The sequence below is a fragment of the Pseudonaja textilis genome, chromosome 2 (genome assembly GCF_049901715.1).
Source record: "Pseudonaja textilis isolate UNSWEBS1 chromosome 2, rPseTex1.2, whole genome shotgun sequence".
In the NCBI taxonomy this organism is placed as follows: Eukaryota; Metazoa; Chordata; class Lepidosauria; order Squamata; family Elapidae; genus Pseudonaja; species Pseudonaja textilis.
The window spans coordinates 109,480,648-109,497,470 of record NC_141991.1 but is presented as its reverse complement, the minus strand read 5'-3'; the positions used below and the strand labels follow the sequence as shown (position 1 = coordinate 109,497,470).

At 35.1% G+C, this 16,823-nt stretch overlaps 1 protein-coding gene across 3 annotated transcripts in view; it reads left to right on the top strand.

Annotated features, from left to right (window-relative positions):
- Nucleotides 1–16,823, top strand: part of SLC38A12 (solute carrier family 38 member 12) — a 69,472-nt gene that overhangs the window by 7,584 nt on the left and 45,065 nt on the right. For all 3 annotated transcript variants that reach the window (XM_087924898.1, XM_026701942.2, XM_087924899.1), the window contains exons 3-6: nt 629–750; nt 5,149–5,230; nt 5,573–5,675; nt 8,688–8,768. In XM_087924898.1, coding sequence (XP_087781024.1) covers nt 629–750; nt 5,149–5,230; nt 5,573–5,675; nt 8,688–8,768 — 388 coding nt within the window. The remainder of the gene's footprint in view (nt 1–628; nt 751–5,148; nt 5,231–5,572; nt 5,676–8,687; nt 8,769–16,823) is intronic.

Here is a 16,823-nt window from a genome sequence, read left to right as displayed (position 1 = left end):
GAATAGATGGGACACAAGATTACCAAAGATGTAGGTGGACCAGCCTTCAAGAAATAAATCTTCCTTGCACAGAATTATGGAAGGAAAAGATAGTGATAAGTAATATAAATGAAAAGTAATATATTGCTAGATAAATTTTATAGGAAGTCCTTGGTTAATTTTAAGGATTTTTTTATGTCTTGCAGGAAACATGATGAGAATTAATGCAAGTAGGAAGTTCTGGATAGGTAGGAACAGATGGTAGCAAGCCAGATTTAGATTGCTTTGTCTATGGTGACCTTATTTAGTTCCACCCACTGCTCTACAGGCCCCATTAAGCACATCAGATGCATTTGGCAAAGTCACTGACTGAGACATTTCTTTGCAGGCTTATACTATGCCAAATGAACCACCTGCATGAGTTGAGAAAAAAAAACCTTCATATCATAAAGCAATATTATTACTGGAATAGTTAATATGAACTAACAAATATTATTTTCATTGGGCTATTAGACTTCTGAAATCACATAGTCATAATATCTGAGTTTGAATTTCTCATGTGGAGATTGGTACTGCATATTGTATACCCAATATGTCCAAAGATGGAACTAACTAGTTTCTATTGAATGTTTCTATTCTTTCATTGTAGGTTGGCTTGATTTATATGTTCAACCTCATAGTTGGCACAGGAGCTCTAACAATGCCAAAGGCCTTTGCTACTGCTGGTTGGCTTGTCAGCCTTATTCTACTAATGTTCTTGGGATTTATGAGGTAAGATTTTGCTACATGTTACTTCTGTTAATTTGGCTAAAACATCAGTTATGTAGTTATGTAATACCTGGGATTAGCTGCAGCTCAGTGGACACCAAGTTTCGTTGTTGTATATTTTCAGTATGGTCACCAGCAAGTAGGGTAAGCATCAGAAATGCAGCTTTAACTTTATGTAGCTCTGTAAATCAAATTCAGCAGCATCTTTGGACCCAGTGGAATCATAGAACTAAGATTAAAAAGGTAGAGCTGGTAAAAGACCTGAGCAACAAGTGACATGATCCACAGAATTAAATGGGGATGATAGTGAAAGAAATAAGAAACCGGTCTTTTAATAACGACAGATCTATTGTTTGACCTACTGTTGCTGCCAGCAGAATGAATTCTTGTTTTAATTGATTTTTGGCAAATTGAAATAGCACAGTAAAGAACAATAGCACTTAGACGTACATATTGCTTTACAGTGCTTTACAGTCCTCTCTAAGTGGTTTACAGAGTCAGCATATTGCCTTTGGATCCTCATTTTACCCACCTCGGAAGGATGGAAGGCTGAGTCAACCCTGAGCCTGGTGAGATTCAAACTGCCAAATTGCAGGCAGCCGGCAGTCAGCAGAAGTAGCCTGCAGTACTGCACTTTAACCACGGCACTACCATTGCTCACACACACTCAATATACACTTATTTATAATGATACAATTTAATCAAAATAAATTCTTTCCTATGTCAGATTTTATTCTTAGTAATTTACATAGATATATCTATGTTCTTTACCTTGTTATTGCTGCCTTTTTTGTTTTTAAAAAAATCCAGTTTAATCCATATCCATGAAATTTCCTGGTGTTCTCCTGTCCGAGTACTACTAAATTTGACCTGTTTCTCCCCCCTCCCCCCAAATTTTTTTTATGCCATTCCTAAATTTTATGAACAACACTTTTTGAACAAATGTGTCCTATTTTTAATGTCATTTTTTTCTATACTGTTACATAGTTACACACTTCTAATGCTTTATAGGGTTGTTTACTTAGTTGCTTTTATTAAAGTTAATGGAAGTTGAATGTTTTCAGTTTGTTAGGCAACCAACACATGAAGATAGTTTTGGGATTTCTTGGTGAATTAAACTGTTATATACTGAATATCACAGAAGAAGTGTTTTCTGAATAGTGTAACATAGGTCTATCAAACTGGTGGTCTAGGGGGCGGATGCATCACGTGCAGGCCAGGCCTACCCTGTCTCTGCAAAGACAAAGTTGTGATACGTCACAATACATCATGTGACACAAATCGAGTTTGACACCCATGATCTAATACATGCAGAAAAAGCTATTGCTATTTAAAACAACTCTTGCAAAGCATAGAGGTTGCAGATCTCATTGTGAAAACTAAATGCAGCGCAAATGCATTACTTAAAAGTATCTATGGTAAAACAAGTAAACATTGAGTTGGAATGGAAAGAGGAAGAGATAAACTCAAAAATGTATAGTGATGTCTGAATGTAGAAAAATGACTGCCCGGTACAAAAGAAGTCCATTCAGATAGTTTAGTCCCATAGAGAGAATGAACGAGAATTAAATCATGAAAACCAAAACATGAAGGAAAAGTGAATGGGTAAGGAGAAGAGGGAGTTGGAATGGGATGAAATCTTGGAAAAAGAGAGACATAAGAAGTTCACATTACATCTGAGCAGCCATGATCCCCTTCCCAGCCAGCCAGCCCTGCCTTCTTGTCTGGCTGACTGGGTGGCATAAATCCTCATCCTTCCCCTCCTCCTCCCCACTCAAGTGGTGACATACACATAGGAAGCGGTGAGTAGGCAGGGGCTGGCTTCCTGGGTAAAAGGGAGGTGCTCGGAATGCAGTCAGCCTGCAGGAGAAAACGGTCCTTAGGGGTACCAGGCCCCATGCACTCTTGCTGCCTCCTGTCTGCGTGCCCAGGGGGTGGAGGTGCTCTGGCGGATCTAAGGCTGACCATTTTCTGGCCTGGATGGCTGCCACCGGGTTTGGATCAGCACTCGGTCGACCTGGACCGGGCTGAGGCGCCGCAGGCTTGTTCTTTGCTGTTTCCAGGGCAACTCTGCGAGCCAGATCTAACCACATCATGGGTTAAATCTGGCCCGAGGGACTTGAGTTTGATGCCCCTGCTCTAGGATCATGGTTGTCCAACCTTTTGGTTGACATGGGCTGTATTGAGTGAAGAAGAATTGTATGGACTGAGTGTAAAATATATAACATAGTTAATATACATAAATAATACTTTTCCTTTATTTTTCAATATTTTTATTACCTTGTGAGGCCTCATTATTAGCTGTCCAGGACTCAATCTAGATGATATAGTTCTTCCCCCTACTCCCACCAATAATGCCCCCTTGAGCGGAGTAGGGAGGCAAAGATTGCATGTTGTGCAGAATAAAAAAATAGATTTAACCTCTCCCATGAATGTTTGCCTTAAATATAGAGAATTCATGGTAATGGATCAGTTTTATACCTCTGAATGAGCTTTAAAAATGCACAGAACATGCAAGAATTTGTTCTGTACTATAAAAAAAAGATGTAAATTTTTTAAAAAAGACATAGTTCCCCTCTTAAATGCTTTCTATACAGGTCATAGATGTATGTGGTCATTAATGGTCAGTTTAAATTTGTGGACTTGTTAGATGAGTGCAACTAATTATTGACAATTTATGCCTACATTTAATGGTTCTACTGTGAGCACCATTACTTTCCATTGTAAAAGTATTTCCTTAAACAGATTTTCTTGTATCCTTTCTCCCTCAGTTGAGACCGTGTTGTTTGCAAATTAATCTTATAAATTACTACTGAAGGCATTGAAAAAGTGTTGGTTTCTTTGGATGAAAAACATAAATCTTTATAGATTGCTTCTGAGCTTTGTAAAAGAGATTATTTTAAAACCTTAAGGCTTATCTATAATTTCCTACCTTGTGCTTTGATTTCTCTTCCCGTTCATTTCTTTGTATTGACAGGTTCTGTTCCAATTTGTAATTATTTGTTCTATTTGTGTTGTATTGTCTTTGAAATTTTTCTTACTGCTGTCAAGTTGGAAATGTTTCCTGAAGTATTACCCTGATACTTTCATTTCTCTATAAGCACTTCTGAATCTGTGATATCCCTGCAGTATGTTTGATATAGTAAGAAGCCCTTAGAGGGAATCATTTTCTAGGCCCCAGGGAATAGTTACTATATTTTAATCATAGCAGAAATGATTTCTCACTCAATTTTCAAAAATTAGTTCGAATTATAAAAGTAGCAGAATATTATTTTTGAGGATTACATTATTCTATCCTTTGTTAAAAATAAGAAACAAAATAACCACTTAAGTGGGTGAAAGCTCAACAAATCAAACTGTAATGTTGATCTCTTATTAAGGGATAGCTTACTCCCAGTTATTGTCTTAGTAGATCTTAAAAAGTATTTTCAATCCATAATACATAGCAAGGAACCACTGACCTATTTCCATATACTATGGTAAGTTAGGATTTTTAAACCATGGTTTGTAAAATAAATATAACCTGATTTATATATACTAAGGTGTACTTGATAGCTCAAACCTGCCACATTTATGACTTAATATGATGTGTGAAACCAGCCCTGGTATATCCATATAATCTAACTATTGATGTTCTAACCTTTTTTTGTAAAGAATGGCATAAATACATGAATTGTCCCCATGATTATTATCTACTATCTCTGTAATACAATTGCTATCTGACTAAATAATGAAATCAGTGATGTAATAAAAATGTATGAAAGAGCCAATTTGGCATAGTGGTTAAGGTATCAGGCTACACATCATGAGACCATGAGTTTTAGTCCTGTCTTAATATAAAGCCAGCTGGGTGACTTTGGCCCAGTCACTTTCTTCCAGCCCTAGGAAATAGGCAATGGCAAACCACTTCTGAAAAACCTTGCCAAGAAAACTTCAAGGACTTATCCAGGCTATTGGACAAAATTGAACAGAAGGAAAAAAAAATGAAACATACCTTTCCTATCTTCAGTTTTGTTCTTTAAAAATGTTGGAATAAAATCTGTCACAAATACGTAACATTGCATTTTCCAAATGTGTCTTTTCCATCCATCTGTATTATTTTAGTCAGGTTAATTGTGTTAAACTTTGCCATTTGACTCCTACCATTGAAGTTGTCTGGGAGAGAAGTAAAGTGTCAAGCAAAGCTAAGAATTGGAAGATAAACTAACTTGAGTTCCGCAAATCTCCACCGATACCAAGTGTAAAAATGAAAGCCCCACCCTTGCTTTATACAAAGCATATTTGGAAAAAAGTTGGCTGCCCACATTATATCTAACTTTGCTTTCAACTTTGCTAATATAAATGGGATATTGTGAATCATTTTTATTTTTAAATAACTGATATTTTCTCATTCTCTTATAGCTACATGACCACAACTTTTGTAATGGAGGCCATGGCCGCAGCAAATGCTCAGCTTCACTTAAAGAGAATGGAAAAGCACAAGGTTTGTATGGCATGTCTTAATCTGATATCTCTTCAATCATACTGTTACATGGTAGGAAAGTTTTAATATTGCTCTTGTACTTGCCCTTAAAATAAAACAATAAATTCCCTACCATTCTGCATTTTTTTTTGAAACAGCATTCTTTTTTGTCGCTAGATTGGATATTCAGTATGATGGAGGAACTGGAATTTTAAGTGTCTTAAAGGCCCACAGCTAAAGAGTTTTGCTTTGTTTTCCCCAGCTAGTAAATGTGCTTTTAATTTAGTGCTTAATTTTCTTTTACTTATCAGAATTATACAATACTTCATTTTTGAGATCTAGATTAATGTCTTACTCTTCTAGGAAGATAATAATGATGAAGAAAATTCTTCACCTGAAGTTTCTGATAATGAAGTTCTCCCAGATGTTTATGAACGATCAGAAACACGGCCTATTCTATCTGTGCGTAAGTATCCATCTGATTCTATTTTCATCTTGATAATATGTAAGAGTCAATCTTTCTCTACAGTTCTTTGCTAATGCCAAAGGCAAGTGAAAAAAGATCCTTATTCTTTATTTAAACTTTCTGTAAACAATACAAGTGCACCATGAAATTGGACATTAGTAACATGGTACTTTGCAAACCATATTTTAATTGAAAAAAATAGTTTATTTAAGTAGAAAGCTTGTTCTTCTTTTACAGATGACCAAAATGCATATTTAAAAAAATATTTTTCTTGATTCCAGGCCACATTGTTTGCAACAATGGTGTCCTTTGTAATATGCATATGTTGTCCTTCTTTGCAATGTTGGATACATAGTTGGATAACTCTCAGAACAAACAACATCCCCATCCTCAATGCTTGTAGTAATATATGCCAGCTCTCCCTGCTTGTCCATCACTAAATAATGATTGAATGTGGTCTTATTGCAGAAGATTAGTATTAATCCACAATATTATGAGGCCAGGTTCCCTGATAATCTGATTACCAAGCCCTTCAAAAGCGTTGGAACAGAAGATCACATCAAGATTGGCAGTCTCTCTTCCCTTGAGTGGCTAGCTTGGCTCTCCCTGGTTTTAGTTTTCCTTTTATTGATACTACTTCTATATAAGTGACCCAGATAAACGTATTCTAATAATGATGTATGTACGGTATTAGAAAGTAACTGCTGTGTTGCATCAGTATCAATGATTGGTCAGTTCACTATTTAAAATCAGGATATGAACTTTCCACTCCATTTCTTATCAAGCTTAGGCACAGTATCTTATTTAATAGGCTCCCAAATTTATCATATTCTACTTTTTAAAATTTGATGGGCTTATTAATAGCTCATTTTATGTAATTGCAGTGAATAACAACAATCAGAAATATACATCATCACCTTTTTATTAGAATAAAATCATCTTTCAAATAGTTTAGAAGCCAATTTCTTTGGTCTATGTGCGTGACTTTTCTTCTTGACTTCAATTACTGAAGATTTTACAACTACTTTTTACTGTTGCTGCAGTTCTTGCTATCAATACATAAAATATTTTTACCTTCAGACAAAACTATAAAATCATTTATTTCCTTTAAGTTTTGTTTTCTTGTTACTATCCTCCATCAATCTTTAGTAACTTTGATGGAAACTCATTAGTCTTAAAATCTGTTTGAATTTACTTTTATTCTTGCAGCAGCTATAGGATTATTTTTAATCACCTAGAACAAATGGTGTTTTGTTCTAGTTTATTTTGTTTGGGGCATAGGAGTGTTGCTTGATTTTCTTCTTTTCCCTTTTCTCTTGACTTTGTTATATCTCATTGTTAGATTCCAAGTAAACAGGGACTTGCCAAAAGCTGGATCTATGCCTTGTATATTACAAAGTCTCTGCAAGCAAATGGGAACTATGAATTTAAATCTTTTCAGGCTCTTATATCAAACAAGCTCAATGTTGAATTGCTTTGTATCAATATTATAATCTTCCATATTCTCCACATTATAATCTTTCAAGCTCCTCACGACAGGTCCTCTCCCAACTAACATATATGCTTGAGACATTTATAGAATAATTTTCAGCCTTGTACAAAACAGTTGAAGATAGTATCTGCACCATGTTGCTTTCTTTCCTTCTTAGAAGTTACAGAGTTTAAGTGTTTCCTTCCTTCGAGTTTCCTTCTTCCTTCATGTCCTGGATTAATATCATATCAAAAGGGAAGAAAATATTGTTGCTAAATAAATTTTATTGAATAACTTCTTTTGAATTGTTTGTGAAAATGTTTTACTCCAAATATTCTGCCTGCTTTGATAAATTCAAGATATGGTTTTGTACTGTGCATTATAACAATAGGTTTCTTTGTGTAAGATAGGCAGTTTCAATTTTAAGCTTGTATTCTAGCAATAGTGGGGGTGGGTGGGTGGGAATCTCATGCGTACGTTTCTCCATAAGACTGCTGTGGACCGATCTTGTTGAATATTATAAGAACTATATAGAAATAGTGGATTATTTCTACAGTGTAGTCCTCCTAATGGCTTTATGTCATCCTGAAATTATTTACTGTGCTTCACATCTGTGGCATGTTGTTTGTTAAATTTTTCAAACAGATAATTGTATCGTGTGGATTAATTATGAAGGATTTACGTTTTGAATTAGAACATCAACACTGTGCCTGAGCTCCAAAGCATTCTATTTCATGTTTTGCACATTTACCTTCATTAATCAAAAAAATTAAAATTTGGAAATTATGTGGGGAAAGTCTTTAAAATGGTGAACATAGCTCCCTCCCCAGTTACTTACTCTTTTGAGTAATCAGCCAAATCTTTCAGCCATTCTTCAGCCTATTTAAGCAGCTGTTCTCCTTCAGAGAGGGGAGAAGGAGAGACTTTTCCCCCTCTTAATTCTGGCCCATAATTACATTACTCAGTAGTACAACCAAAGGAGTCATTTAAAGGATGAAAAACAAAAGAACTTTGAGCAATTTAACTATAAAATGGCTTAAAATGAGTTTAAAAATATGTATCTATTGCAATATTTCTTTTTTTTTTTAAATTTCATGTATGTATGCATATTGGTACTTCATAATCCTCAACAGATGACCAAAATTGGGATCAGAATTTCCATGGCTAAGCAAGGCAATTGATAAGTGAATCCCTGTAGTTGATAAGGGTTATTGTTAAGCAAACCTAGCTTCTCCCATTGACTTTGCTTGTGGGAAGCTGGCTGGAAGAATCACAGGTGGTGATCATGTGAACCCAGGACATTGCAACCGTTGTAAATACATGCTAGTTGCCAGGTGGCTGAATTTTGATCAGGTGGTTGTGGGGAGGCTTTGATGATTATAAGTGTGAGGATCGGCCATGTCATTTTTTTCAGTGGGATTGTAACTTTTAACAGTTGTAAACAAATGGTTGTAAATTGAGGACTAGCTATGAAAGAATCGGTTTATAATATAAATAGCTTGGACTTATCATGGGTCTAAAATGTTCCTTCTAATTTTCAGAGAGACGAGGAGCACCTAATATTTTTGAAATCACCGAAAGGGTAGAAATGGGTCAGATGGCCTCCATGTTCTTCAATAAAGGTAACTACTTTTAAGATATTAAGGCCCTGTTGTATATTTCGGATATGTTTTGTTGGCTTTTTATTTAAACCTTACCTGGTTCATTTCCTAAAACATGCTTACAGTTTTTATTTGTGGAATACTTTCAAGTAAACACAAACTAGGAAATGCCTGCACATTAATACAGAGGGTGGAATACTGCTAAATTATTGTCAAAAAGCTCTCAATTTCCCTCTACCCCTCCTTCCCCTCTTTCCTCTTCCCCCCTCAATTTCCCCCTAAGTATAAGCTTTATTGGTGATGGCCTGGCTGAGAACATCTACATTATCCGCATCTATGGCTGTTAAGGAAAATAGATCAAACATATGTAAGTGATAGTTCCCAAGGTCTGGGACTGAATAAGCCAGTGTATGGAATCAGGGGCCTTTGGTCTCTTCTTCATTAAGCTTTGTATTCATAGCAAGGGCTGAAGTATTCCGGTCAGTGTCATCTGAAGTGAGTTAGTAAGGGTTGAGATGTGTTGGCTAACTTTATCTTCCCACCCTTCCAAAGGAGGGTCTTTCTGACTTTACACCGTATCTAATTATCTGGTAAGAAGTAATAGTTAATGAAAGGAAGTTGTATGCAATGAAGGGGAGTGAGATAATGATGATAAATGGGATGCAAAGCTACGTTATGTTTATGCTATTTGTATGCAGGAGTACTTTTATTCCACCATGTCTATATTTTTGCTTTCCTTTGAAGTAAGATTACCTTTTCAGCATTAGAACATTTTCTTACTGTATACCTTAGCATTGAATAAATGTCTTCCTTGGGAAGAAAAAAAAGAGATTTTGGTTTTATCATGAATAGGACCATTTTTTTTAAAAGGGTGGCTGGAGGGATGTTTATGTTGGAGAAATACAGCTCTGGAATAATATGGTAGCATTAACTCTCTATTTCTGCTATGAGTAATTTTACACAGTAGAGGGTGCTCAGATCACATATGTGAATGCAGGTTAAACATAGTTAATTTTTTTAAGCAAATGCTTTCTTTCGTTGACAGTTCAAACAAAATTTATTCTGCTCTTTTTCACTTATTATAGGCAGGTTGTGATACTAGCTTTCTTTCTCAGAAGGAAAAGTTTTAAAAAGCTAATAATGAACAGTTATAGCAAAATAAAAGATAGGGATGCGTCGTATGATTTTTCTGTTCTTTTGATCTGTAGAAAGATACCTGGATGCATTAGAATGCTTTGGAAAGATCATAGAGATTTCCAAATCCAGGCATACATTATCAAGCAACGAATTTAGCTAGGAGAATAATAAATTCTCATCCTGCCATTCCTTCTTTTGGCTTCTTGTCTATAGAGGTTTTACATTATGGATGTCAGTATTGGCAAAATATATTAGGGTGCACACAGTGTAGTGTTTTAAATGGTCTCTAAATAGTGTTTGGTTAGAAACACATCACAGTCTAATAGTATAGTGATATAAAGCAAAAATGTACATACTGAAACTGAAGATAGAACCATGACATTTGTACCTATTTATCACCCTGTGCAGCATTGCTTTCTATAGGAATGTGGAAATCCTATGGGAGGTCTCTGGTTCAAACATATCTAGATAACAAGATACACACACACACACACACACACACACACACACACACACACACTCTTACACTTATTCATTTATTTAATATAAAGATTTGAATGATTGCCTCTTACTAAATACTCTAGTTTCCTGATTCAGTTAGACTAAAAATTGACTGCTTCTTTTGTTGATTCGTATCTTTTTTCTGGATTAGATGCAATTGCATCTTTTTACAAACAGAAATATGTGCAGGTAGTCCTCGACATAGGAGAACAATTGGGACAAGAATTTCCATTGCTAAGCCAAGTGTTTGTTAAGTGAGTCATGTCTGCTTTTTTTTAACCTTTTTAACCACTGTTGTTAACTGAATCATTGCAGTTGTTAAATGAATTGTTTAGTCATTAAGCAAATCTACCTTCCCCCATTGACCTTGCTTGTTGGAAGCCGGCTGGGAAAGTCACAAATAGTGATTACATGACCCTAGTACACTGCAGCCATTGTCTATACATGCTGGTTGCCAAGCATCTGAATTTTGACCACGTGACTGTAGGGATGTTGCAACAGTTGTAAGCGCAAGCACTGTCATAAGTCACCTTTTTCAATGCTGTTGTAAGTTTGAATGGTTGCTAAGCGAATAATTGTATATTGAAGAGTACCTGTACTGCTGAAAAATCAAATTTCTCAAAGTACATAGTTTTGCAATTGTCCTCCCTGCTGTTCCCTTCTGATTTCACTCAGTTTTCCTTGGAGGTTATTGGGTGTCAGAAACTCCAATTTGCTTTTTCCTTGCCTCACTTTGGCATTTGCCAGGCTTCCTGCAACTGAGGAAATTCTGTATACCTTTTCAGTAAATGAAATCAGCACTACATCAATTACTTGCTTTTAAGAGCTAACTTCTGACCTTCCTTTCTATGTGATATAGTTTTAGAACAGGCTAAAACAAATTTATGCAATCACGCTGAATATATTGAATATAATGCCCAATTAAAACCTGGCAAGATTTGCTACCAGGATAAAAAGATATAGTGCAGGCAAAGAATAAGATTTTCAGAATATCATGTTCTATTATAATTGCTGTTATACACAGACAAGTTATAGGTTTGTTAAAAAAGGAAGTCTTTGTATTTGCTGCATATTCTGCACATTTCCTTATAATAGGAATAATCGTATAAGAATCAATACTTGTCAATTATTATCTTACCAATTTAAGCTAAGATATATAAGACTTCAGGTTGTACTTTGTAGGGAATTGGTATGTAGTCTTAAAGAGAAAGAGTCTTCTGACAATTTCCATAAAAGGTGTCTAATTCTGAAGGATAATTTGGCCTGCTCTAACAGGGATTCTGGAGTCATTTATTGTAATAATGGATTCTAGTCATATACCACTCCTGGAGAAATCCATTGATCTTCCTTTTTTGTGTCCAGTAATGAAAGAATCAATCAATGACGTTCCATGACTGTTTATAAAACAACACTGGCACAATGTTTACCAAAATCATAACTTTATTGTAAAAAATTATATGATACAGTACTTTTGTTGAAGAATTAAGAAAGGAAAGCCATTGTTCTTCAGGGGAACCACAAGATTGGCTAAAGAACAATGATTTCAACCCCTAACCCTAGTAAACTGACCCATCTAATATTTGCAGACGATTACAAATCTTCCTAGGAAACTGTGATCCAAAAGAAACTTGAGTCTGTATAGTTTCTCCAATGATGCCAACTTAATCTTACAGTTAGATCGCTCTAGATCTGTGCTAAACTTGCATCATCACGGCATTGTCGTGTGACATATCGGGACTTTCCACCCCTTCACTAGACCAGATGCAGGTGAGGCCAGCACATGACGCATCTGGCCCAGGGGCCATGAGTTTGACACCCCTGCGCTAGATCAATATTATGGCAAAGGATCTTGTAGATGTAGAAGAACAAACAGAAATTGCTGCTTTTTTCCATAATCTTCTCAATTATATTGTAACTGTAAATAACCAAATGTTAGTACCTGAACCTGCCACATATTTACATCTTATCACAGTTCCCAAATTTAGGAGAGCTTTATTTTTAGTCCTATTTCATGTTCTTCTCACAGCTGTCCTGAAAGGGAAATACAGGAAACCCCATATGAAACCCCTTATGAATATGAATATATAATTATGAATATACCTTTTATCTGCACTATTTATAAAACAATAAATATAAGTGTATTTATCTAAAAGTAGCAAAAGTTTGCTATATTATGTGTAAGCTTCCCGTACAAATGGTTATAGTAATTCTTCTTGTTAGAAGATAGTTTTCATTTTATTGATTGTATTTTTATTAGTTAATGACAGAAATAAAGTTCTGTCTGTCAAATGAATACAGAATATTAAAACAGAAACACGTTCTTAGAATTACTTTAAATCATAAGCAGGAGTGAAGGCATAACCATTTTTGTAGCCCAAAGAATGAGTCATGTGAGCATCTTTGTATTCTATTTTTTATTTAAGTATCTAGATTATAATCTATTCAACTAAAATCCCTATCAGAAGCATTAGTAAATATATATTCAAGTCTGGAATCAAATGATCTGAACAGTGAGCAATATATTTAGTTGGTTTAATTTAACAATGAACTAATAGCAGCCATTTCATAATCCTTCTTTCTTACATGTCAACCTTCTAAGAGGTACTGTCTATATGTTGATTTTTTTTTTTTGTAGAAATTAAGCTTTTGAGTGGTGATTTTTTTTTTGTAAAAAAATAATTCTTAATATGCTTACTAAGAAAGTTTTTTGGCTAATAAATCTCAAGGTAATGATAAAGAATACATCTTAACTCATTTTATCAAAAGAGAAGATCTCTTGCTTTAGTTAATGATAATGCATAAGAAATGTCAATCTGAAAAATGGACTGCTTGAAGAATGATAGTCTAATTTTACTGTATATCTCTGATTATATTACAGCTGTTCCTAATTCAGGTTTTCCTCAAGAATCCAAGTATTAGCTTTTAAAATAGCTGCTATCTTGTTCTTACATTGACTGAAATATATTCAAAATACCCCTCCAGGAGATTATCACCTTGATATGGTAGAAAGGCCCAGTGACTTCAAATAACCTTGAAAGTGAGGATAGTACCCAGGAGTTCCTTAAAGATAAGCTTTGCCAGGAAAGTTCAAAGGTGTGTGGGGGAGAGGGGGAATGAAGCTAAGGGCTCCTTAGGCTCAGTAACTGGCAAATGCAGAGGTGGCTGTCTGGGTGTGAAATAAACTAAGCCACCTTTCAAAAGGAATGCAAGTCAAGAAATTATGTAATGGATTATGACATGTAAGAAGCCTGGACAACCAACAAGTTTAAAATGGACAAAGTTGAAAGGCATTAAATATGACATTTTAGGAATAAGCAATACAGCTATATGAACGAAGGGAGTGGCAATAATATTTTTTAAAAAGGTGTCCTTAAATATGTGGGTGTGGCTGTAACTGAGTAAATTTTGTAATCCTATCTTGTGGCATTAGTTATTATTCATTGAATATCAATATTATATCAGTTGATATATTTTAAAATGGCAGGATTCATTAAATCAAATACAAGCTTAAACTATCTTAGATATAAATATGATATCACTTTATTGAAAGTAGAAAATAATGAGCTGATGATAAAAGTGAAAAATTGAGTTTAATATTAACTTTTAAAGAAAATTAAAACAAACCAGCAGGCCTGAACTTACTGTTGGTAGTGAAGAAATGAAGGTAGTAAATAGTTTGTTTTCTTAGATGCCGAAATGAAGACATATAGAAAACTGGAGAAATTAAAGGGTTATTAAGAAAGAAGGCAATGTACACCTAGAAAACATCACGAGGGATAAAAACATTACAATAAAACAAAAAATAATAATTAAAACAATAGTTTTTTCACTGGAAACATATTTCTGTATACTGGGCACTGAAAGAGAGAGCAAGAAATGTTTTTGAGTTAAGGATTTAAAAATGATTTTAAAGATTATTATGGACCAAATAAACACTCGCTATTCCCTTGAGGTGATGATTGACAAGCAAAAATACACAAATTTCAAGCATGTAATTTGAATAAATACAATCTTGTAAAAAATGAATTTTTCAATGTATTTTAACACAGAGATATGAGTTTCATTTCAACAATATTGATATACCAGATTTTATGCAGTACTTATATTTTGTAGTGCATTCTGTGGTTGAAATAAACATAAATGAACATTTCACATTTGGGAAAAGTAAGCACATTTTTAGATTTACCAGTATCTCAAATACCTAAAATTCGATGCACCAGATCAGGTACAAATGATTAGAACATTATTAGAGAGCATCTTGAATGAACCTGCTTTATTGAAACTTCAGAAATTTAGTTTGATTTGCTCTTTGTTGTTGAATTGTGAGGTGTCACTGTGTCTAGATTAAAAGAGCTCTCATAATTTTCAAAGAGAAGATTATAGACATCTATGACCTGGGAAAGGGATTTTAAACGATTGCAAACAATTGTACATCAATCATTCCACTGTCAAGAAGATGATTAAGAGATGGAAAAGATTTCAAACAAGTGCCAACTTGCTGAGGTCAGGCCATCCCAGCAAGTTCACAAGATGCCTAAAAGATCCCTAAAACCCCCAGAATTTTACCATATGTAACCTGTAGATAGCTCTCACTATTATTGGTATCAAAGTGCATGAGACTTCCATTAGCTGCACAAATTAGATCTATATGAGAAGTGTGTCAGGAGAAAACAATTGCTTACTGAAAAAATTTAAGGACAAAGTAAAGTTTGCCCATGAACACCTAGACAAAGACTGGGGCTTCTGTAACAGTGTACTGTGAACATGCATGATAAAGAATTGAGATATTTGGTTACAATATCAGAAGACATGCAAAAACCCAAGGCCATCATTTTACCAGAAGGTGAAACCGATTCCAACCAAAGGTCTAAAGCATGGCCGTGTGCGAGGTTATGAGTATGAGTCCCCAGGATCATCCCTCATGTTCCATCATGAGGATCTATTGTGATCCCCGATTGTGCCAAAGCTGGCTCTGGTGTTTCAGAGGATAACGTGAGATCATCTGTCAAAAGCTTAACTAAAAGTGGACCTTGCAACATGACAATGGCAATAACCATTCTAGTAAATTCACCAAAGAATGGCTGAAAAAGAAAAGAAAAGAAAAGGGAAATAGAAGTTTTTGGAATGGTTAAGTCAAAGCCTAGGTCTAAATCCCATCAAGATTCTATGGAGTGATTTGAAACAACTTGTACATGCAAGAAATCCCTCCCAATATTGCACAGATGAAAACAATCTGCATGAAGGAGTGAATTAAAAATTACTCCTGTTCAATGTCAGAAACTGGCAGACAGTTATAAGAAATGTCTACTTGAAGTTGTTTCTGCCAGAGGGAGTAATAATCTAATATTAAAGGTGGACTTATTTTTTCTATGGAAGGCAATGGCATATCTGTTAATTTTATGTTGAATAGACAATTTTTTTATACTGTAGGTTTTTGTTCAGTTATATCTTTATATTTATGTGCCTACATTGGCTGAAAAAAGGGGGAAAGGGTTTTACATGGGTATACTTGTTCACCCGGTTATAAAAGACTAGCAAAAAAAATTACATTTGGGGTGCATGAGAAAAATAAAAACAAAAGGAGACAGAAAGTAATGTGGAAGGACAAGGTCAAGGTGATCATTGGGATGTCCTTTGAAGAGCTTATTTATTAGTAGGGGCCTAATGGTAAAATAGTGAATCTGTGACCCAAATTCATCGGAGTTGAGATTCAACCTGATAGACAGTATAGGACAGACAGGGAGGAATCTAACCACCAGATTGCAAAAACATAAGCGAGCAATCGGGTGACGAGGCCTGAACTCATTAGTCGTTTCACATTGCAATGAACAAGGACATATGTTTAATTTCACAACTACTAAGATTGTTGCCCGAGTGGGTATAAAAATAGCCAGGCAAATGATTGAAACCTGGAAAATGGGCCCCTTGACAGTCAACAGGAGTGCTGATTTACCACCAGCTTATCAGGTATTAGGAACCGAGAACTTGGCAGCACAAGGAAAAAACAGGCAGCGATTTAATAGTTGGCCATCAGCATCCTAATTAACAACTAAAAAGCCACACACAACCAGGCACCGCATAAATACTATGCATAGAATAACCCAAAGCACACATTCTGGTAGAGAGAAGTTCCCTGATGATTGGCTCCACCACAAGTCTGAAAGTCAGAAGAGTAAACCTCTGGTCCCAGTGACCAACCCTGGTTGGATCAACCTGATAGTACCTAACTGTTCTAGAAAGTTGAAAATGCTATCTTGAACTTGCTAGATGAGTGACTTTAAACTTGAATGTTATTCCAAACTCATTTTCATGTCAGAGTTTCATGAGAATAATTTCTCTTTCTCCTAATTAAGAGTATTTTTTTCTCTAATGGGACTATATATTCAATTTAGCATTTACAAAAGGGCTGACAAAAATCCATTATAGTTTAATAAATAA